The sequence below is a fragment of the Scheffersomyces spartinae genome, assembly GCF_019049425.1.
Source record: "Scheffersomyces spartinae strain ARV_011 chromosome Unknown scaffold_12, whole genome shotgun sequence".
Taxonomy (NCBI): domain Eukaryota; kingdom Fungi; phylum Ascomycota; class Pichiomycetes; order Serinales; family Debaryomycetaceae; genus Lizanozyma; species Lizanozyma spartinae.
This window is the reverse complement of record NW_025065059.1, coordinates 324,620-347,705: the sequence shown is the minus strand read 5'-3', so window position 1 is coordinate 347,705 and position 23,086 is coordinate 324,620. Positions and strand designations below refer to the sequence as shown.

The window sequence follows — 23,086 nt, the reverse complement described above, 5'->3', positions numbered from 1 at the left end:
ATGATCTAGTGACTCTTAAAACACGGCTGGTGTTTTATATGAGCAGTTATATAGATTAAATTGGATATGTCTTTTTGGTGAACAGAATTATTATAGTACCTGCTGGACGTATGATACGACATGAATTGAAGCTAAGCCTAACAACAGCTGATTACATTTCCTAATAAATATTCAATAAAATGGACATGCGGGACATTTAACGTTTCACCTCTTTAAAAAACCCTTTTTAGGAGTACCTCCAGAATTGGTGATTGTATATGCAACGCTAGCGTATACATCCGTGGAATACTCCAAAGCTTGATCCCCACTCTCGTCGTTATAATGTAACGAGACAGAGCTGAAATTAGCAAAAGGATCGTTTTGCTTGGGTTTGTGTGGTAAAACAACATCAGCTTCTGGTAACTCTTCTGAGGCTTTTGGTTTCTCTGATTCTGTGTCAATGTCTTTAGTTGATTTAGATTCAGATGTGCTCTGATCTTCTGGTCGTTTTGATCTAGAAATAATTGGAATCAATGGTGGTTTTTGATTTCTTAATAGTGCCCATTGGGTATTCTTAAAGAATGGATGGATTTTCACTTCAGAAGCACCTGTTTTTGAACCCAACCGTTTGTTTTCATCCTTAGTAAGCAACTTTTTAACCAAATTCTTGCATGTTGAAGAAGCTGGCTTGGAATCGGGAAATTTCACCTCATTTTTCAATATATTTGCAAATGTTCTTCTACGGTCTCGGCCCTTGAAAGGGGTTGTACCGTAAAGCATTTCATAGATAAATATACCTAATGTCCACCAGTCAACTGAACTGGTATGTCCCTCTCCTCGTATGACTTCAGGAGCAATGTATTCTTCTGTTCCAACAAATGAGTTAGTTCTGAAGCCATCAATGCACACTTTGGTATCCAATGTTGGTTCGTTTGAATTGGACAAGCCATGTGAAGTTTTGCTGAAAGAGATTACAGGATTGCTTAAACTTTCACTTTGCTTTGACAAATCAAAATCACTTAACATAATATGACCAGATTGATGAAGGAGAATGTTTTCCGGCTTTAAGTCTCTGTAAATGAACCCCATTAAATGTAAATATTCCAAAGCTGCAATAACTTCAGCAGCATAGAATCTTGCATCTTCTTCTGCAATACATTTACTTTTCCTGGTTTGTAGAGCTCTAAAGAATTCTCCTCCCATGCAATATTCCATGCAAAGATATAGATAATCTTCTGATTGGAAAGAATGGTATAAGGTAACAATAAACGGATGATTTGAAGTCGCTAAGATTTCCTGCTCAGCTAATGCCCTTTTAATTTTGTTCCGTTCAATCATCTCCTTTTTACTTAATATTTTCATAGCATATAATTTGTTAGAAGCCTTCTCTCTAACCAAATACACTTTACCAACATCTCCCTTTCCTAGTAACCGTATCCTCTCAAAGCTATTCTCATTGACATGGGCTTCAAGCACCTTTGTCAGTGCATGACTATAATTTCTTCCTGAATTGGAGCTCGTATTTGGTCTATCCAGAACTTTAATTTCACCTATGTGAGCACTGATATCAAATGGAATATCACTAGTTGAAGGTTCTTTAGCATTATCCCCGGTTTGATCTGGTCTGTCAAAGCGACGAGATTCTGCTAAATCAGCAGAAGATCGCTTAGAATCACTAAGCAAACGACTGACCAAAGGAGCCGAGGCAACCCTTCTTAACGTTCTTTGAATACCAGAAGCCTGTAAAAGATTACCGGGACGGACGGGTGTAGGCAGTTGAGGAATTTGGTCACCTGTGACCAGAGATGGTGAAGCCAGATCGCGAAGTGGAGAGTCTTGTAGATTCTTGCAAAAACTTTTCTTTGGTGTAGCATAAATTGAAGTTGCATCTTTATCCTCGTCTTCCTTTTCCAATATTACTGGATCTTCATAGTTACCAGTGATTTTAGGTGGTTTGATTACACTATCTTGGAAATCTGCAAGTGATTCATTATGTCTCAACGACACAGATATTCCGTGCAACAGAGAGGCAGCTTCCTCTATCTCTAAATGTTTTGCTTTATGAGAAAAGTGTGGAGGAAGTCCTTGATGAGCAAAGTAAGCATTTGAGTAAGCCACAGGACTAGCTAGTTTATCATTGTTGTTATGTGGTTCTTTGGAACTATCTATCAACAATTTGGGTTTTGTAGGAACCTCTGTTGAACCTTCTGGACCACCCGAGCTCTTGCTCACCGTTGATCCATCTGAATTTGATGGGGTGGAAGGTTCTGCATCAGGAGTTATTCCTCTATGGAATAAGCTTGATATTGGAACAGAATCCGATCTAATTCTTCCCAAGGTAAACCTTCTCTTTTGTGCTGGTGCTGAATGTCTCCCAATTTGGTCATCATTTGATTCCGGAATTGATTCTGATATAGGAGGAGTAGTTTGGCCGATACTTTGATTCAGGCTTATGGAGGTTGAGGACAAGCGAAAAAAGGAACGTAACTTGCCTAAACTCTGGGGTCTTGCCGGTGGAAGATGTTGTAGCTGAGGTTGGCTTAGATCCGATTCCGAATCGGATTTAGGATGATTGTCTATTAAATCATCATTATCAGGCGGATTAGAATTTTGGTTCTGTATTGGATGCGTTTTTAACTCTGATTCATTGGATTGATTCAAATTAATATTTTGTATTGAGGATGTATGAGAAGGATTGGCTTCCGAAGCAGAAGAACTTGCCGAAGATATAGCGTGGTCCTTTGAGAATAGGAACTTTGACAAACTAATGGATCGAGACCTACTGCCCCCTTTCAGTGCTTCATCCCTGAATGCGGGAGGATGAGGTTTACCTACTCCATGAGTATTTGATTTGTTGAGAAAGTCTAAATCTAAAGCACTATCCTGAATCCCACCTCCTATTTCAAAGTTTTCGTTGATTTCAGTTTGTTCTTCTATCTCTTTATTACTATGATTAGAATTGAAAAAGATCCCCATTGATGACGTCTTTAAAGTGGTAGCAGAATAATTCACAAGATGTACTATGTCCGATCTCTTGTTTCTGCCTACTTTCAATCACAAGACAGTCTCATACGAACGTAAACCTAGAGTGATTGATTTTCTTCTTTGCTTACCACACCGGTGTCTAAAATGGACCCGTACTAGTTGTCAAAGAAAAAAGGGCAACCAAATTTAGAAGTGTGCGCGGAGAACAAGGCTTGAGGTAAGAAAAGAAATACAACGTTTCAAGCAAATTGCTGCACGTATGAAAGACTAAGAACTATTAAATATGTCTTTGCTACCTGATAGATTAGAATATTTAAGCCATAGAAGATTTTATCGTTACTACCTTCCACTTATCAATTTATATACTTTGGAGTTACTTTGTTCCAAGTTTATGACACCTTATAGTGTGCTGACAAATTTATTAAAAGAATTTGTAGGGCACAGCCTTTTATTACGTAGACATGATGTTAGGAAGAAATTTACACTACATAAGAGTGTCTAAGTTTGACAGTATTCAATGTCGAATTTGTGCCTGTATTATGCTTACGTTCTATTGAACCAAATTATCTCACCACGAAAAAATATAGGAGCTTTAAAATCTGGTTCATTCCAATAATATTTGAAGTGGAATCAATGGTTGAGACCAATGCCAGTGTTGTATCTTCTGCTCTCACTTTGATTTCTATCAGAGTCTTTAGTACTCCTTGCCCCCAAATTTATTATTACCTTGTTTGGTATTCCTCGTATGAAGGCTCAATCTAAGCCAAATGCGGAGGTAAAAGGAAGTTCGGAATGGAGTTCTTGATATGATAAACATGATTACAGTGTTTGCAAGTCATCTTACCATTAACAATATGTGTTTCCAACAACAAAGTATGTAAATCTTTCAAGATAGCTTGATCATCTTCTATAATAGCATCTAATCCCTCAGGCTTGTTCGCAGGCAATCCATCATTTCCCAAGTCTCTAGCAACACTTATTAGAGCATCCCATTGTATTCTTTCCAACATATGAACGATGAATTCAGGGTTGTAATCTTGTTCTTGTTGCACCAACTCACATTCGGTGTATTGCAATGGGAATGCATCAATACTGGAATCACATGTCTTGATTGCACACTTGACAAAGTTTGTAGTTAAGAACTTCATGACGTAATGCTTTTTTTAATATGAGTGCTAATGAAGGTATCAAGTACATCTCATCTCTATATTGTAATTTTCATTACTTGATCAAATTCAATCACTAAATGATCACGTGACGGCCTTCACTATTAGATCAACAAAATTGATAGTCACGTGATTAGCAATTTTGATCTAAGTTAAGTAGAATAATCAATCTTCATCGTGGTATCAATCGAGTTGAATTGACAATAATACAAGATGCAAGCATGAATTCGGAGCTAAAGAATTCAATTATAAGAATCAATTGTCTATTTAAATGATTGAGACGATCTGCCAAAAAAAAAACTCATAAAGGGTGTAATTCTATGGGGTTATCCTAACCAGTAACGAGCTAAAAACATTACCATGGCTCAAAAGGTACCAGTGACTGATGACATAAGGTAACACAAACGACCACTTTGTGGTACAAAACTTTGTTTCATTTACGTTTACGCAAACTGAATACTACGGCTGCAAAACGACTTACAGTATAATATTACAAAAACAGAATATTCTCCCAATATACCAGTCACAGACCCAGAGGAAGGTACGCTGTAAATATGTTCTGATATATTTCAATTCTTTCGATATTTTGACTCCGATTATATTAGAAAACATTGAACCTTAATATTGATATCGGGGAATCTTATTTAACGATTGGCTATAGGACCGCATTGTAGCACAAAATATTAAACAATAAAACGGACTAACAAATCATTGCGATTCGCCAGAACTAATCAAATTAGGTAACAGATTAACTCATTACTTATTTTATCGGGATCCCAGGAACGAGACGAAAAGGCTTTTGAAAAGGCTTTTGAAAAGGCTTTTTAAGAATTACTTTCGAACAGGAGTAAAGAGTTTCAACATGATAACATTATCAATTTCTACCTAATTTAAGTAAAATAAACCTATACTAAAAACCCCAACACCACGATAGATCTTGATTCCCCGCAGAATTCAAATTATGCTTTCTTATACTTAAAATTTATTATCACAATCTATGAGACGTTGCATGCCTTAATTTGTTCCATATTGTGACTCAATACTATTGATGCTTATTAATTATTTATGAGTCACTGAATATTTTCTCATACAAAATCAGGTATACAACTTTTCAAAACTCGTGTACTAACAAATGTGTTGTAAAAATATATAGTGTAAAACCCAAATAGCAATGCACGAATCAGTATTATATAGTTTAGGAAATTGCGCTTACTATAATAACGAATTTGTGGTCCTTTACGAAGTAGTCGTTTACTGCATATATTGGGTAAATTTGAGAGCAATTGAAGCGTAAATTTGAGACCGCGCATATCTTCATCATAGTCGTTCAAGACATAAATATCTTGTGTTCCGCATCTAGGAAGAAAAAATTTTCAAATCTTTCTTTTTCTCTCCTCTTTTTTTCTCTTTAACCATCTTATACTTCCTTACTTTGCACACTCACATAACAACTAGCATACGCTAACCAATCGAGATTACTTTTTGAATTTTTCCCCTGTTTTACTATTTGAGATTATATTCAAAATGTGTGCTTAAATTTTTAGTTTGTTAATACAAATAAGATAAGGATTAAAAAATAAAGTTAACTAAAGTTAAGTTTATTTAATACTGTTTACAGTCCCCCCCCCAAGATGATACGCTGAAATTACTTTAATTTGTTCTTTTGAACTCTATGTCCTCGACATTCCACAACCTTTGGTTACCTAGTACCATGATACGATCTTAGCTACACTTTAAGCCAGACGCTATTTTACGACTGACAATTACTGAGACAATCATTATTCCCCCATTATACATATCTTTAAAGCTCCACTTATTTTACGACTTTATTTATATATTATTGATTACAATGACAACGATTAACAAAACTACCAATACAGAAAAACGCAACCCTTTGATTTACACCGAAGATATTGATTTATTTACCGATATTATCACCATGAAGGATACTGCTGCTTATGCCACCGAAGGTGGTAACTTTGAACAAGTTGAACCTATTAGTGAACGCTTTACTTCTAATACTACTAACGAAATGAATACAAAAAACAACGAAGACGCCATGGATGCTCAATTTAATTTACACTCTGCTGTTTTGGATTCTGTATTCTCCAACACCATTGATGAATATGATCAATTAATTGATCACACACCTATGTTTGAGGAGCTTGATGTCTTTGGCAACGAAGACCATGCTGTCAACTCCAAAGATGATTGGGTTGCACTTTTTGGTGATGCCGATGGCATTGTTGAAGCTGCAAGCTCAAGGGTTTCTGAGGCGTACGCTAATGAAGTAGTTCCTCAATATAACTCTCATAAAAGACCTTTTGTTAAGGTTGACCCTACTGATTATGAATTTGGCTTGGATCATGTGCCTGAAGATATCATTTCCGATGATTCACGTAGGGATTCCAGTGCTTTTGCCTCATCTAAAAGTCAAAATACCTATGCTACTCCTCTTCCAACTCCTTTATTGGATGAAGACAGAAAGAGAAGAAGACTTGGTACTCTTGATCTTTCCACTTCCTCAAGTGCTTCATCTGCTAACGTTACCCCTTTGTTGGATGGCGTTGAGAAGGTGGATCATTTGGGTGTTGTTGCTTACTCTAAGAAGACGAGATCTCAAGCTTTGGAACCTGTAAAGATCGATTCTGCCGACCCAATTGCTGTGAAGCGTGCTAGGAACACTGAAGCAGCAAGAAGATCTCGTGCTAGAAAGATGGAGAGAATGTCCCAATTGGAAGTCCGTGTTGAAGAGTTAATTTCTGAAAAGGAGGATTTGCAAAATGAAGTGGGTCGTTTAAAGGAGTTGTTGATGATGCATGGCATTCCTCTTGAACATTAATATTAACTAAAATGCAAAAAAAAAAGACGTTAAATTTAAAAAATTCATAGAAAAACGAAAAACATGTTAATGGTGAATATGGAAAATATACAAAAAGTGTAACATTTGAAATGTAATTTCGTGATAATTTTATTTTGGTTCCGTAATATTTTCAACAGTACACGAGTAAATGTTCCCAAAGGTAATAAAAATGATTCCCAGTACTTCATTGAAAATGTTCCACACAATACACTCTTGTGATTACACGGATTAAGTAAAATGTAGTCTCGCTGAAAACTGCTTGAAAGTACAAGTGCATGCACCTGTTTTCGTGAAACTTAAAGAAGCATTCACATATCTTCCTTAATGCTTTTTTGAGTTCAAACGTCAGCACTTGCTAAAACCATTTGTCACATTATTTGTGTTTTGCAAAGTATGGGGGTTCAAAACTTTGCGCTTCCGTCGGAACTCCCATTGATTTGTTTAGTTTTGAGCAGATAACAAGAAAATACACAGATAGAAAATGTCTTGGTTAATTGTTCGATACACTTTGTTATAAACTTGTGGGCCTGAATACAGTAATTTTGAATTTATTCTAGCTAGACTCTGCATTATGAATCATCGGATATTGCCGTTACTAACTTGAAATTCGCTTACCATTTTTATTTGATTGCTTGTGGATATTTTTCTTTTTCTACAGATTGTAAAGCCGCACCAAAATCAAATATTATCATGAATGTGGGGTCTTTAATCAACTCACGTTTAGAAGCCGATCAACCAATTCTATACATTCATTGGTTGATACTTCACTTTCTTGATCATAAAGTGCAATGAATTTGCGCATATGATTAAATCTTTAATGTGGCTTCCTGCAGCAGCTGCTCTTTCTCCATCCTAACTTATCACCTCGGACAACACCAGGTGGTAGTCCAAGTAAATTTGAATGTACTTTTTTTCTTAGCTAAAGTAGCACATTTGCTATTTTTTCTTTGCTTTAGTAGAAAGATTGTTGATAAGAGCCAAGGACTAGCATTTGCTTATCGGATCTCGTTCAAAAGTGAAAACTCATCGCATATATCCATACTACGATCCAACTACAAATTTGAAGTATATAAGTTCAAGATGTACCTACTTTAAACTTACAGTATCTTAACATTAGATTTTTAAATCATTCGCTGTGTGTTTTATACTGTCTATCTGACTTGGTGGATTTTGCCATGACAGCATACGAGAAGGAAGTAATCGTTACTGATGCGAAGAAGGAATCAGATGGTTCCTTGGATTTGGAAAATGACGATAACTACTATGGCGTGGTGGAAGAAGACTCAAAGAAGCTTGGAATAGTTGACAAATGGGCGCAAAAGTTAAACGCAGAAACTAAAGGTATTGAACGGATTTCTGATGACGAAAGAACTCAAGCTTCTGTTTTTGCTGCGGGATCTATGTGGCTCTCAGCTAATCTTGTAATTGCAACCTTTAGTTTAGGTACTTTGGGAATTACAGTATTTGGTTTATCTTTCTGGCAATGTGTTTTAGTCATCTTATCTTTCTCCTTCATGGGTGCCTTTTCTGTTGCTTTTTTTTCTTGTTTTGGACCCAAGTTTGGCTTGAGACAAATGCTTTTGTCAAGATACTTTGTGGGTAACTTCACTTGCCGTATATTTTCACTTATTAATATGATTGCTTGTGTTGGTTGGGGTGCAGTTAATATAATGGCGGCAGCCCAGTTACTCCATATAGTTAACAATGGTGCTTTACCTCCATGGGTTGGCTGTATCATATTAGTTGCCCTTACTATTATTGTTACTTTCTTTGGCTACCATGTAATTCACATTTACGAAAAATGGTCTTGGGTACCTAATGCTATTTGCTTCATTGCTATTATTGCTAGAATGGCCAAATCCAAAACTTTTACATACGGTACCACTGTTGGCGGGGTAACTACAGCAGGTAATGTTTTATCTTTTGGTGGTGCTGTTTACGGTTATGCCACTGGCTGGACAACATTTGCGGCCGATTATACTGTTTACCAACCAAAGAGTTACCCAACTTGGAAGATTTTCTTTGGTGTCTTAGGTGGGCTAATGTTTCCTCTTTGTTTCACAATGATTTTAGGAGCCGCTTGTGCCACTGGTACTTTGACCAACGAAAGATGGAATGAATTGTACAGCAAAAATGCTGTTGGAGGTTTGGTGTACGCTGTTCTAGTTGAAGAATCTCTACATGGTTTTGGTCAATTTCTTTGCGTTTTGTTAGCTTTATCAACAGTAGCCAACAATATACCAAACATGTACTCAATTGCTCTTTCAGCACAGTCTGTGTGGAATCCATTAATCAAAGTCCCACGGATAGTTTGGACTATTGCTGGTAATTTGGTGACTTTGGCTATTTGTATTCCAGCCTACTATGAGTTTGAAGATGTCATGCATAACTTTATGAACTTGATTGCCTACTATTTGGGTATTTACCAAGCTATTTCCTACTCAGAACACTTTATTTATCGAAAAGGAAAGTTTGCCAATTACGATTACATGAATTACTTGGACCCAAAATCCTACGCAGCTGGGTATGCTGGGACTTTTGCATTTTTTGTTGGCATTGCTGGTTGTGTTTTAGGTATGAACCAAGTTTGGTATCAGGGTGTTATTGGGAAAAAAATTGGTGACTATGGTGGAGACATCGGATTTGAGATGGGGTTGGGTTTTGCTTTCATAGCTTATAATATTGCCAGACCTTTGGAATTGAAATATGTTGGTCGTTAGATTGTTATTTAAAATATTTAGCTCAGTTCTTTTTGATATCTACTAAATGGCAATGGTGAATTGTGCTTCAAGATTCAAATTCAATTCGTCTCTCTTGTTTAATGATTATGTGTGGTTTTTAAGGACATACTTTGAGTTGTTGTGTGAAAAGAAAAACTCTTCAAATTACAAATTTTGAATGATATATTTATATTTTAATCTACAATAAAAAAAACTAGCGTATGAATTAGCTTTTATACTGTACAAATTTAATAACTGGATACCAGATAGTCTTTGGCTGCAAAATAAGCTGTTGCTTTGGAATGTCGGGAGACTCGATTTGTCGGGTGCAATTTGTATTCATTTGAAAATGCCAAGAACGCAATCCAGCTAAAACCAAGCTATTTATATTTATAGTATTCTCCGTAAAAGCCGTTCATTTGAACTATTTCCATAATAGTTATATAATACGAATATGTCAACTATTCGATAAGTCATAGTCTTACTAAATAAAATTCAAAAGATACAATGAAAATCTCTAACTTCTAAGTCACACGATTATTACTAGATATCGCTAAAACATCATCAATTATTAAAAATGTGTGTAATACATCTAGATCGACGAAGGGCACACGGAATGAAAAACAGTGTTAAGAGTTTGATTACAACTGAGCTGAATTGAAGTAACTACTTCCAAACCTCTAACCCAGACCTAAAATTTGGAAGAGGGAAAGTTGAAGCTTGCAATTAGTCTTTTCGAGTAGCACACTATGTGCTACCTGTGAAGCCAATCTTTCCTCTCTGCATAACCAGAGGCATACCTTTTTAAAGTGAGTAAAACTGCATACTATTATTGAGTACTATGAGATTGAAGCCATTACAACAGCCCCTGTATGGTTGAGTGATGTTCTGCTCACAATTAGAGTAAGCTTAAATGGACTGGGACATATATATAAGACCTGAATGAGAGTACGAGAACAAATCAAGAAACGAAGACGCAAGCCTTTTCGTGCTGAGAATTAACAAGACTCAGAAGTAAATATGACAAGTGACAGTTTTGTCACTTTTCGCCAAGAACTAAAACCAAGACATGTTATAAGGACTAAAGAGAGATATCATCGATTGTTTTGTTCTGTCAAGGGTATGGTAAAATTCAAGAGCTAAAATCGTTCCAATCAGAATTATTAAGGATAAGCTGCTTTTGTCTTGTGAAGAATTTAGAGATAAGGATTTTCAATTGCAGGTTCCCCTTTTTGGAATCTTACTGTAATTCTCTAAGGCACTAAGTTCGGGTTGCGCCGTTAAGAAGGAGATGGCGCTTAAAATAGTCCAATGTACGCGCACAAATCTGGAGATAAGGCAAAATCAGACAAAAGATTTAATTTCTCAGACAAAAATGTTTAAAGTTGTAATGCAAGGTGTAACGAGCATATACTTGTATCATATTACAAATTACTGCTAAGTTAAAGCATGTGTAGATAGCCAAGATTGTCACGCTCATTTGAAGATTACATATTTGTAATGCTTTGAGCATTTGTATTGGGACTGACGCCTTTGGAGAATTCAACACGGAACAGCGGATCTATGCTATTCCATACAAGAGAGAATTTTCAGATCAATGTCTGATACGGCATTGAGCTATTGGCCATAGCAATAGATATCCCACAAATGCGATTGCTACCTTTTGGGTTAGTAAAATTCCTGATATCAATGATGATTGGCTCAAAAAAACTGTCAATCATCTCAAAAAACCAATATACAGGAGCTTATCCTCAGTTCATGGTCAATTTGTGATTGATTAAATCAGTTTCATTGCAATTTCGAATTGGTTACCTAAAGTTATCCGCAATGCCAACTCTTGGGAGAAGGGTAACTGTTATTAAGATTCGCGTATTCACAAAATCATTAATGTACCACCATTTGTTAGATCAATATTAACATGTTTACCAGATAGTAGTTAAGCTTTTTGGATGAGAAAACTATCGTTTTATGTGTAATCCATATCATGACACACCTTTTTGCGCTGTCAGAAAATGTCTGTAAGTTTGTCTGTTGATTACTACCGAATATTTAGGACTTCACAGGCTATTACACATATTACCATCTCAAGCCACTCATGTACAATTAGTTCCGTTATTTTTTACACTGACCATGTAAGTACTTTTATTTCGCACACAGGAAGCACCTCTTTTTCAAATTATATTAGAACTAAGAAGGTGTGTTAGCGATTATCCACGAGTCTCTCTTTTCAAGATTTCGACACAGGTATTACCACATTTACGGCTCTGATATACCATTTAAAAGTTCAGATGTTACAATGCACAACCTTTTTAACTCCCTTCCGTCGGTACATCCTTGTCATTTGTGTTATCATGATTATCAGTGATCGCTGTTATCGTTAAGGTTTCCATTTCAGCTAATGACCTTTGCAGACACCACATTAAAATTTACCTACAACCCCACCTTTCAAAGCCGTAAAACCTGGTTATGATATAGTCTAAGCTGTTATCTTAGGGATATGATAGTCTCCGCGTTGTTCGTTTTATGAAGAACAACACATATTGTAAGGATCTCAGGCAGCACAGTAAATGCTGTTCCAATTCACTGTAAGGTAATATACTCATAAGCCACTTCACATAAACCATGTCGCATAGATTTAAACTTTAACATTTAAATAGAACGCATCCATTAATGATTATCTGCTGTAACGATAAGAAAAGATTTTGCACATCAGGTAGGATAAGAATATGGTATAAGACGCAATAGTCTAATCCCGCCCAATTCAACGACAATAGATAGCGGTTTTGTTTGATCGCACACCCTTAAATTGTGTGTCTGAAATGAGAAGTCAACGTAATAAAATGCAGACAAAAAACTAACTGAACAATGCGAAAAGAGTGTACGGGTAAAAAAGAAAAAAACCTTAAGCCATATGGTGATGGAACTTGATAGCTCAAAAACATTAAGCACTGAATGGAAGGCCACTTATATAAATATCCGATGGATTTTCTCAAAATGCATAGATCTTGAGTCGCTTAGTTTTATCATCTTGTGATAAGATAGCCAGGTAGCTTAACTTAACTGTTTTTGCATCAAGACTACTGACTCTATAAAAAAATGTCTGACTTGGAAAAAGATGGGGCCATAAAAAAGTCGTTTGAGGAAGTCCAAGACTATGAAAAAGACTCAAACTATGCAACAGCAGAGATCACCACTACTCAATTAAGTTTTGTGGACAAGTGGGCATCAAAGTTAAATGCTGAAACCAAGGGTATTGAAAGAGTCACCGAAGAAGAAAGATTATCGGCTTCAATATGGGCTGCTGCTACAATGTGGTTATCTGCTAATATGGTCATCGCTACCTTCAGTTTGGGTGCTTTGGGTGTTACTGTTTTTAGTTTGTCCTTCTGGCAATGTGTAGCCACCATCATCTCCTTTAACATCTTGGGTGCCTTATCCGTGGCATTCTTTTCTTGTTTTGGACCCCAGTTTGGATTGAGACAAATGCTTTTGTCTAGATACTTGGTTGGTAACTTTACTTCTAGAATATTTGCTGTTATCAACATGATTGCTTGCGTTGGTTGGGGTGCAGTGAACATCATGGCATCTGCTCAATTATTGCATGTTATCAACGGGGGCATTGTCCCTCCATGGGCCGGTTGTCTTATTTTGGTTCTTGCTACAATTATTGTTACATTTTTTGGTTACCATGTCATCCACCTTTACGAAAAATGGTCTTGGGTACCTAATGCTATTTGTTTCATTGCTATTATTGCTAGAATGGCCAAAGCCAAAACTTTCACATACGGTACCACTGTTGGCGGTCAAACCACTGCCGGTAATGTTTTATCTTTTGGTGGTGCTGTTTATGGTTTTGCCACTGGTTGGACTACTTATGCTGCCGATTACACTGTTTACCAACCCAAGAACACTAACATGTTTAAGATTTTTTTTGGTATTCTCGCCGGTTTATTAATCCCATTGATTTTCACTATGATCTTGGGTTCTGCTTGTGCCACTGGTACAATAACTAACACTGTTTGGGCCAGTTACTACAAAACTAACTCCATTGGTGGTTTAGTTTACTCCATCTTGGTTGTTGACTCATTACACAGTTTTGGTTCCTTTTTGTGTGTGATTTTAGCTATGTCTACCGTTGCTAATAACATTCCTAACATGTACTCCATCGCTTTGAGTGCTCAAGCTGCTTGGTCTCCTTTGATGAAGGTTCCTCGTGTTTTCTGGACCATTGCTGGTAACTTTGTTACATTAGCTATCTGTATTCCAGCCTACTATCAGTTCGAAGATGTCATGGATAATTTCATGAACATGATTGGTTACTATTTAGCTATCTATCAAGGTATTGCTTACTCGGAGCACTTCTTCTACAAGAAGGGTAAGTTTTCAAATTACAACTATGTTGATTACTTGAATCCTGCCTCCTATCCAGACGGATATGCTGGTACATTGGCCTTCTGCTGCGGTGTTGCTGGTTGTGTTTTGGGTATGAACCAAGTGTGGTTCCAAGGTCCTATTGCCAAGAAAATTGGTGATTATGGAGGAGATATTGGTTTTGAATTGGCTATGGGTTTTGCCTTTGTCATTTACAATATTGCCAGACCTTTGGAAAGAAAGTACACTGGTAAGTAACCAAACTTAAACTTAACTAATATTTTTGTAACTGTATTATAATTCTCCTTTCTTCATGCGACCTTTTTAAATTGATATTTATTTGTGATAGAAATTCAACGTAGTACGAGGAATAGGTGATTAACTGAGGTTTGTATGAAGCGCCTTAGCCGTATCGTACACGTGGATCGGTGTCCAAAGTAACTTTAACCACGCATAGTATACTAATAACCGCTATTCCATACATGAAGCCGTTGGGGTGGTTGTTTTAGCTTATTGTCTATTGTGCCGTTGACAATAACTGTCGATACCCATCAGTAACACAAATTACGTACCTGTCAAACCTGTCAAACGTGACAACTTGTCGGCGCGAAGAAAAAACATAGATTTCCGTTACCACAAGTAAAATAAACACAAAACATCATATGAGTTGAGTACTACACTTGAGAGTCACTACAAAGTGTAGTACGAGGAAATGATACACCAGTATAACGTATTTTTATACCTTAAATTATACTTGAATATTCTCTCTTTTTAAGCAAGTCTATAATAGAATTGCCTGTTAATGGATTGTTGCAACCACTATACTTGTTTTGTGTAATTACTAATTATCTACGGCTCCATCTGATACATAAAGTTTCCTATATGTTATCCCTGTGAATGTAGGAGTTCCTACGGCTTAAATTACACATCGGCTTCAGATTGCCAGAATAGGTCATTTGTTAGCCTTCATAATTTGTACTGTGTGGAAGGTACTTTTCCGTGGTTTGAGGTGCAACTTAAGGTGCCTGCAACCTCCACGCCTTCCTTCATCTTAGAGATTTACCAATATATTTACATGATTGTGATAATTGCATAGGTTTACGATTTAATTTTAGTACAAAACGTGCTACAAATGAGGGGACCACGTTCTTTAATGACTTCGTGAACTGTATTTCCTATCTTGAACTTATGATCTGTGTGTAGCTTTCCTCGTCTATGGCTAATATAAATTACAGCAAAACCCCACATGTGAACAGCTTGATTTTATAGTTTTCATCAATTAATATCCCAACATGTCTTTCGAAGAATCTGACGACTCTTCTGGTCGTAAGGACGGTGTGCATCAAAAAGATAAGCTGGTTGTGGAAGTTCTTCCTTTCGAAGATGAACTTGCTTATGATGCAGATGAGCGTAAATTGAGGTTAGCAAAAGGCACACAATGGAGAGACGTATTAACTGTTCTATGTGCTGGGTTTGCCTTGATTTCAGATGGTTACCAAAATAACGTTATGACAATGCTTAACAAGGTATTTGCGATTATTTATCCAAAACTTTATGGCGCAAACTTATCTGCCCAAGTTTCAAATGCTTCTTTAGTGGGTACGATCTTTGGTCAAGTTGTTGTTGGCTTCACAGCAGACTATATTGGTCGTAAGTGGTCAATTGTTTTGGGAACCGTCTTCATTATTCTTGGAAGTACTATGTCTGCTGCAGCTCATGGTATAACTCCTTTAGGGATGTTCTGGATGTTGACGGTTTCAAGAGGTGTAACTGGTTTCGGTGTCGGTGCCGAGTACCCTAGTTCTTCTGTGAGTGCAAGCGAAGCTGCAAATGAAAGTATCAAGAGAAGAGGACGTGCCTTTGTCCTCTGTACCAACTTACCATTGAGTTTTGGTGGACCCTTTGCCTTAATTGTATTCTTAATTGTTAACAAAATTACAAAGACTGACTTGGAAGGTCTTTGGAGAACAATGTTTGCCATTGGTTGTTTCTGGCCCTTGGTCATCTTTTACTTCCGTTGGAAGATGGCAACAAGTGAATTATTTAAAAAGTCTGCAATCAGAAAGCAAATGCCACCTTATTTCCTTGCTTTGAAATACTATTATCCACGTTTAATTGGTACATGTGTTTGTTGGTTCTTGTATGATTTTGTCACCTTCCCTAATGGTATCTTCCTGGCTAACATTATCTCGTCTGTTATTGCTAAAAAGGATAGTAAGAATTTGGAAGTTATTGCAGAATGGAACCTTTTATTGGGTATCATTGCAATTCCAGGTGTGATTATAGGTGCTTTCCTCATGGACCATCTTGGACGTAAATACACCTTAATCATAGGGTTCAGTGGTTATATTGTGTTTGGTTTAATTGTTGGTTTAGCATATGAAAAAATCAAGAAAATAACTCCACTTTTCATAATTTTCTACGGCTTGATGATGAGTTGTGGTAATTTGGGTCCCGGTGATGTCATGGGATTGGCCAGTAGTGAATCATATGCTACTCCCATCAGAGGTATCGGATATGGGATATCTGCTGCTATTGGTAAAGTTGGTGCTGTTGTTGGTACCAAGACTTTTACCCCTATCAGAGATAACTTGGGTGAAAAATGGACATTTATTATTGCTGCTTGTTGTGGTCTTGCTGGTGTAATTATAGGTGGTCTTTTCATCCCACATTTAAACGATGATGATTTAATGGAAGAGGATATCAAGTTCAAAAGATATTTGAGAGAGAACGGTTGGAATGGTGAATTTGGTGTGAAAGAAGAGTTGGAAAGAGACAAAAGCAACAACATTGACTATGAATAAAGCTCATTCCTGGCAAGCTCATCAATTCAGCGATTGTAAGTAATTTGTATAATAAATTGAAATCTGTGATGTTAATAGCCTCATAAGTACCCATTCATCCAAAGCATTCTACCACTTACCCTTCAAGCTACTAACAGCTTAGACAAAATCAATTGCGGCAGTCATAATTTTGAGAATAATTTGGTATGCCCTCTCATTGATGCTATTGCAAATAGTTATTAAAAGGCATTTCAATTTTACTCATCTTCTGACTATGCTGGATTTATAACTTAAGTTGAATAAAATAGTCATCAATTAGATTTTGCGTTCATCTCCAATCCCACCCGGTGTGTCCGGTTGTCATTAAAGCACATATATCAAATATTGCTAGCTTTGAAGGAAAGTACTTCAGCTGGCCGGAAAATGAGTTATGCAGCCCGGGTCTGGCATGTCTAACGTTCCCAATTATAAATACCACTCTAAAGAGTAGATCAGACATCAAAGTACGGTATTTTCGCTCGTTCCCCTGGTGAACCGTTTTTAAATTGATTATATTTGATTAAGCTTCATTTGTAGAGGTAATCTCCTTGATGAGGTCATTAATTCCTATTGAAATCAGTAGACAATAAAGGAACAATAAAAGCTTGATTTTGATTTCGGCTATACAATTGTGTCAAGATTGGAACACATTGGTTCGCAACATGTTATCCCTGTATGAAACGATACTCGATCTGCATTTGCATTGAAAGCGGGATTTACTGGGAGCGCTGGATCGTGTTGACATAGGTTTCGCATAAGATGTGTGACCTTCCGGATAAGCAAAAGATTACAAACAGAAATGAAGCCTGTAGATGGGGCCACGGAATCGAGGCTCCTTATCTAATCATCATAAAGGTATCGAAATTAATTAAGCATCAGGAGATTCAAAATTACGGAAAAGGCATAATTAATCGGTATTCTTGCTGTCTTAAACAATACACAATGTTCATTCCTCTACAATGATGTATACACCCCTCTTGGAACCTGCTGAGTCCCCCGCATACTGTCGGTCGGCCTCAAAAAGCCGACCAAATAAACCAACCACAAACTGAGAGGAATCGAAAAAAAACAGGGAAAAATGCCGAATGATGAGCCAAATTTTCTTATGATACAAAGCTGTGGCACAGGAGAACAAAAATTTTAACAAGTAAAAAAAGCAAAGCCTAACCGTATTCTTTGTCCACATTGGACGTGCAATGACGAGAATTTAAGTTGTTGGGAAGAAATTTGTATTGAAGGATAAGAGTTTTACCAGACGTACATCTGAAAGGGTAACCTTCATGGATGCGAATAGACGTAAGGCAATTTACTCCGCGATTTCGTTTTGCATTAATAAATTAACGGTACAAATTTTACATTTCCAACAATCGCTATACACTCCGTCACATCTAAATGCACTGTATGAGAATGTTGTTACCGTACACTTTCCAGGCATGTTGTTTGTATTGCCACCTTGGTGTTTTTGTGAACTCCGTAAGAGTATAGTAATTTTTTAATTTGCTTAGTTATCAGTGATTTATAATCTTTAACTATGTAATGTAGTAATCTTGGAGGACTTTTGTTGAAATACCGTACCATTTGCTTGTTTAATTTTCGTGCTGTTCGCACGGTTTTCCTTATCAATAAATTGTTGAATCTTCCTGTATTACCAAATCATTAAAGTGGCTATCTCTAGCAAAGAAATAATTGTGGTATTTTATATTTTGCTTGATTGTGAGTTTATTTCAAACTTTAAAGCGAATCATTAATCTCGGTTAGTATATTTGGTAAATTTTACCTTTTATTCTCCGTTCATGGGTTTCCATCACATTCATCTCCACACTAGTAGTGATTGACGTGCTAGTTTATGTAACTTGCCCGTTTCCAATTATCCACCTAAATCAACTTTAGACTCCAAGGTCACTGACATCTACTAGCACTAATTGTGTTTTGTTAGTACTTATTATCCCATAATAGCATTGTTATATTTTTAACATGCTACTAGTCAATAGATCGAAACAAAACAATCCATCCAAATCATCAGGATCACCTCCTAAACAAAACATTCAAACCCTGTCCAAGCTGCTACTTTACAACCCCTCACTGGAATCCTTTCCCTCTTCGGTATCTACCAGTGCCCCACCTGTAGTTGCCAATCCCACCATATCACCACAAATCAGTGAACCGCATAGCACCCAAATCCTGGCAACCACAAGCACAGAAATTTCACCAGAAAAGAAGTCCACTTCAAGGTTCAATTTCACTGGCATATTTAAAAAACTTGGAAGTTCTGCAACCTCTATACCAGTGACAAGATCATCAACTGCTGTTTCTGCTGATCCTGGGTCATGCCATCTTTTATCATCTTCTAATGATGGTCCAAGTTGTAATCAGCAAGCCTTGATTGGCAACTCCACGTCTGCATCTTCCAATAATGTCAATAATGAAACTTCAGCCACGCCGCAAGTATTAGAGCTGAACAACCGTACAAGCAGGCATCATTCAGGATCAATTTCGATTCCTTCAGATGATGACGCTTGTTTGGAAATACGGCTTGACGAATGCATTGAAGAAGAAATAGCACCAGACGAAATGGAAGAAGATGAGGCCGAGGATTACGATGATTATGATGATGACGATGGAAGCCAATACAATAGTAAGGTTTACTCATCCGCAATCAAAAGAAAGGCAACAGGAGCCACAATTAGGCCCTCGCTGTCAGTTTCTACTACCAATACCTTGATTCAGAAGATTTCTGGAATTTCCTTGGTATCTACGACGCCTACCCCAACATCTACGCCACCTAATTTAGAGTTCCAGCCCTCTACAGCAAGTCCAGGGTTATTAACTACCGAGCCTTCAAATATTTTAGAGACACCCAATACTAAGATGCATACTCCAAGTCTGTCTTCCCACAACCTCAACCATGATTCAAACTTGCTTTTTGCTCCAACACCTAATGATCGATACACCAGCTTTACATCAGAGTGCATATCACTTCAAAATAGTGAGATGACATCAACATTCTCAGCAGATATAGAAGACGGTAGTGCTAATAATGCTTCTACAACTGTGTCGTTGAGCTCACAGGGACCGTTTTCACCAAATGTTTCATACACACCACCCCCTTTGGCAGGCGTTGATTCATCAGCAACAATTACTCCATCACGTACTCCTGAGCAAGGTAAATCCTCAAAGAAGCAACCTTCTAAGAGAAAAACTTTGAGAACCATTCTTAGATATGCAAACTATAACAAAAAATCTGACCATATGGATGTGAATAAGTCTACTATAGGACAATCAACAAATGACGATTTTGGTGTCTTTCAGGATTTGGAAACCTCTGAAGAGGACCCAAACACTTATCTTCTGGATACAGAATCTGATTTAAACTTTGATCCAAGTCAGGAAGAATCTGCCAATGACTATAAAAAGGGTGGGTATCACCCTGTCACTAAGGGCGAAGTATATTACTCTACAAGACTACCAAATAGGGAGTACATTATCCTTCAGAAGTTAGGTTGGGGTCACTTTTCTACAGTTTGGTTAGCAAAGTGTAGATATAATCGAAACCTAGAAAGCACTACAACACAACAAGCAGATGGTTCTGATTCTGTTTCTGAACATGAAGCATCCCTTCACCGAACTCGAAGTCAGCAATCTAAGCATTGCCATCATAGACGTTCACATTCACTTTCTAGACAGCCTAGTTTTGCCGATAATTATTTGACAGATGATGGCACCCATACTACAGGAGATGTTTTAGATTACTACGTCGCGATAAAGTTTGTCAAGTCTCATAAAACATATAGTGAAGCTGCTGAGGACGAAATTCGTATATTACGAACATTGGATACTCCATTAAAATGCCCCCCTAACGATAAATTTATGGAGCATTACGATAGCTACTTTGGGAAGTTCAAATTCAACCTGCAAGGTCAACCTGTTTCTCATGAAGGATACGGACATATTATGAAACTACTTGATGACTTCCATGTCAAAGGACCAAATGGAAGTCATATTTGCATGGTTTTCGAAGTTTTGGGGGAGAATATGCTTCATTTCTTGTACAAGTATAAATCATTATTCAAACACGGAATCCGTTCCAATAATGATCTTCACAAATTGCAATTGGATCAAGAGATACAACAAACCCAAAACAGCTTTCTGTCATCTAACTGCCCCTGTGGAAATTCAAATATTGGATTCCCAACTATAGCGGAATCCTGTCATTGTGGTCCAACTAGTAAATGTTCTTGTGATGTAACTCTGGATCCACCACTTCAAAATATTCCATCCCAGCCAAAGAGGTCATCGTATGCAAATCTTTTTAGGGAGCAACTAATGTTTGTGAAGCCCCAAATAAAGCCCAAAAAACAATCATCAACCATTTCCAAACTTAGTTTAGGCTTGCTAACTACTCATCATAATGAAAGCAGCGACAAAGAGGATTTACCTCTGCCTAATGAACCATCTATGGACGATAAGGCATCTATTATTATAAAGTCACCTATTTCGGATAAAGGTAGTCCTGAAATTGATCCACTTGTTCCTAAACATTTCAACTCCACACTACATGAAAGTTTGGACTTGAAAAAGCTTCACCAAGATAACTTGCTAAAACTCTATGGAGATCTGAAGTCATATGGTGGTCTACCGCTTTCATTAGCAAAATCAGTTATAAAACAAATTCTTAAGGCTTTGGACTACATGCACCATTGTGGTGTTATTCACACCGACTTAAAACCCGAAAATATATTGATAGAAATAAAGGATGTTGGTAAGTTGATCAAGTATTTTGAACACGAAAAGCTATCAAAATTGAAGCAATTCTATCCCACACGTGGCGTGGATACCCCGATTTTGTCAAAGCATTCCAGCATGAAGAAATCTTCTCTCTCTAGGGCTAGGGGTTCATCGGTGGCTTCTACAAGCTCTCTTGTGATGGGATCATATAAAAAATCCAAGAATTCAATCGTTAGTAAATTTGACTCCCCCATTAGGTGTTCCAAACCTCTTTTCACTGTTTCAACAGAAAACATTTCCTTCAAAGATGTGGGTTCATCAAACAGTCAAAAAAATCCACAACAAACAACAACTCGGTCGTCGTCATCCATTTCTGGTACTTCATTCTCCCACTCCACCTCAGCTGCTGTTAACACTAGCAGTAATTCATCTTATATTTCCGTTTCGACACCCTTACAAACAATTCCGTCTGTAAACGGGAGTACATCTTCTACAAATTTAGCCTTGGCTGCTCCACTTAGAAGTCCCTCGTTCTTGAATACAAGACGGAAGCCTTCAACTTCAGGAGGCAAGGGAGTCAGTCCTAAGACGTTTTCGCTTATGGGTGACGGCCATGATCAAAGAAGATCACCATTCATAAAACGTCTTGGCAGTGCTTCTTCGGTATCGACATTGAACTCAGCCAATAGTAGATTAGTACCCGGTTCAGATTTCTCCCTTGGTCCTCCAGCTTTATCAACTTCAGCCTCGGTTGGAGTTAATTCTATCCAACAATTTTCATCTGAAGAGATACATGTTAAAATAGCTGATTTGGGAAATGCTACATATGCCCATTCCCATTTCACCAATCAAATTCAGACTCGCCAATATAGAGCGCCTGAAACTATCTTAAGACACGACTCATGGGGAGCCTCTACTGATATGTGGTCGCTTGGATGTATTATATTTGAGTTGATAACTGGAGATTACTTGTTTGATCCACATAACGGGACGCATTTTGACAAGGATGAAGACCATTTGGCTCAAATAATAGAACTACTAGGGGAATATCCACCTGATGAATTTTTGATTGACTGCTATTTCACTACAAAATATTTCAAGTTAGATGAGAATAACGAGCAACACCAAGTTGTATTGAAGAATATTTCTAATTTGAAGGTTTGGAAGTTAAGAAATGTTTTGATTGAGAAATATAAATTTGACCCTGAAGACCCTGAATTGGAGTTGATAGTCGATCTTATACTAAAATGTTTACGTTACAATGTTGAAGATAGATATGATGCTCACTCGTTGTTAAAACATCCATGGTTTACTGGTGAAGCTCTGAACGAAGAATTGGCAAATGACCATGATGATATTCCAGGATATTCGGAATCGTTCAAAGGTGATGATGATGAAGAGGCAGAAGAATTTGAAGACTAATTGGGTGTTGTCTTGTATCTTTTTTGATTTATT

General features: G+C 37.2%; 7 protein-coding genes across 7 annotated transcripts; 5 read left to right on the top strand and 2 right to left on the bottom strand.

The window, feature by feature from the left end:
* Positions 1-204: 204 nt before the first annotated feature.
* Positions 205-2,955, bottom strand: KQ657_000854 (serine/threonine protein kinase; the record flags this gene model as incomplete). Its single annotated transcript, XM_043191677.1, has 1 exon — positions 205-2,955. The coding sequence occupies one exon, from the start codon at positions 2,953-2,955 to the stop codon at positions 205-207; it is 2,751 nt and encodes a 916-aa protein (XP_043048984.1).
* A 767-nt stretch (positions 2,956-3,722) lies between these two features.
* Positions 3,723-4,112, bottom strand: KQ657_000853 (RNA methylation protein; the record flags this gene model as incomplete). The annotated part of the gene is made up of 1 exon (XM_043191676.1): positions 3,723-4,112. The coding sequence occupies one exon, from the start codon at positions 4,110-4,112 to the stop codon at positions 3,723-3,725; it is 390 nt and encodes a 129-aa protein (XP_043048983.1).
* A 1,083-nt stretch (positions 4,113-5,195) lies between these two features.
* Positions 5,196-6,972, top strand: GCN4 (amino acid starvation-responsive transcription factor; the record flags this gene model as incomplete). The annotated part of the gene is made up of 2 exons (XM_043191675.1): positions 5,196-5,199; positions 6,011-6,972. 2 exons carry the CDS (start codon positions 5,196-5,198, stop codon positions 6,970-6,972), a joined length of 966 nt encoding a protein of 321 aa, XP_043048982.1.
* A 711-nt stretch (positions 6,973-7,683) lies between these two features.
* FCY2_2 (cytosine permease) lies at positions 7,684-9,713 on the top strand (the record flags this gene model as incomplete). Its single annotated transcript, XM_043191674.1, has 2 exons — positions 7,684-7,689; positions 8,097-9,713. The coding sequence occupies 2 exons, from the start codon at positions 7,684-7,686 to the stop codon at positions 9,711-9,713; spliced, it is 1,623 nt and encodes a 540-aa protein (XP_043048981.1).
* Positions 9,714-12,809: 3,096 nt separating this feature from the next.
* On the top strand, positions 12,810-14,342 carry FCY21 (purine-cytosine permease; the record flags this gene model as incomplete). Its single annotated transcript, XM_043191673.1, has 1 exon — positions 12,810-14,342. The coding sequence occupies one exon, from the start codon at positions 12,810-12,812 to the stop codon at positions 14,340-14,342; it is 1,533 nt and encodes a 510-aa protein (XP_043048980.1).
* A 1,034-nt stretch (positions 14,343-15,376) lies between these two features.
* Positions 15,377-16,888, top strand: GIT1 (Git1p; the record flags this gene model as incomplete). Its single annotated transcript, XM_043191672.1, has 1 exon — positions 15,377-16,888. One exon carries the CDS (start codon positions 15,377-15,379, stop codon positions 16,886-16,888), a length of 1,512 nt encoding a protein of 503 aa, XP_043048979.1.
* A 1,992-nt stretch (positions 16,889-18,880) lies between these two features.
* KQ657_000848 (uncharacterized protein) lies at positions 18,881-23,053 on the top strand (the record flags this gene model as incomplete). The annotated part of the gene is made up of 1 exon (XM_043191671.1): positions 18,881-23,053. The coding sequence occupies one exon, from the start codon at positions 18,881-18,883 to the stop codon at positions 23,051-23,053; it is 4,173 nt and encodes a 1,390-aa protein (XP_043048978.1).
* Between the last annotated feature and the right edge of the window lie 33 nt (positions 23,054-23,086).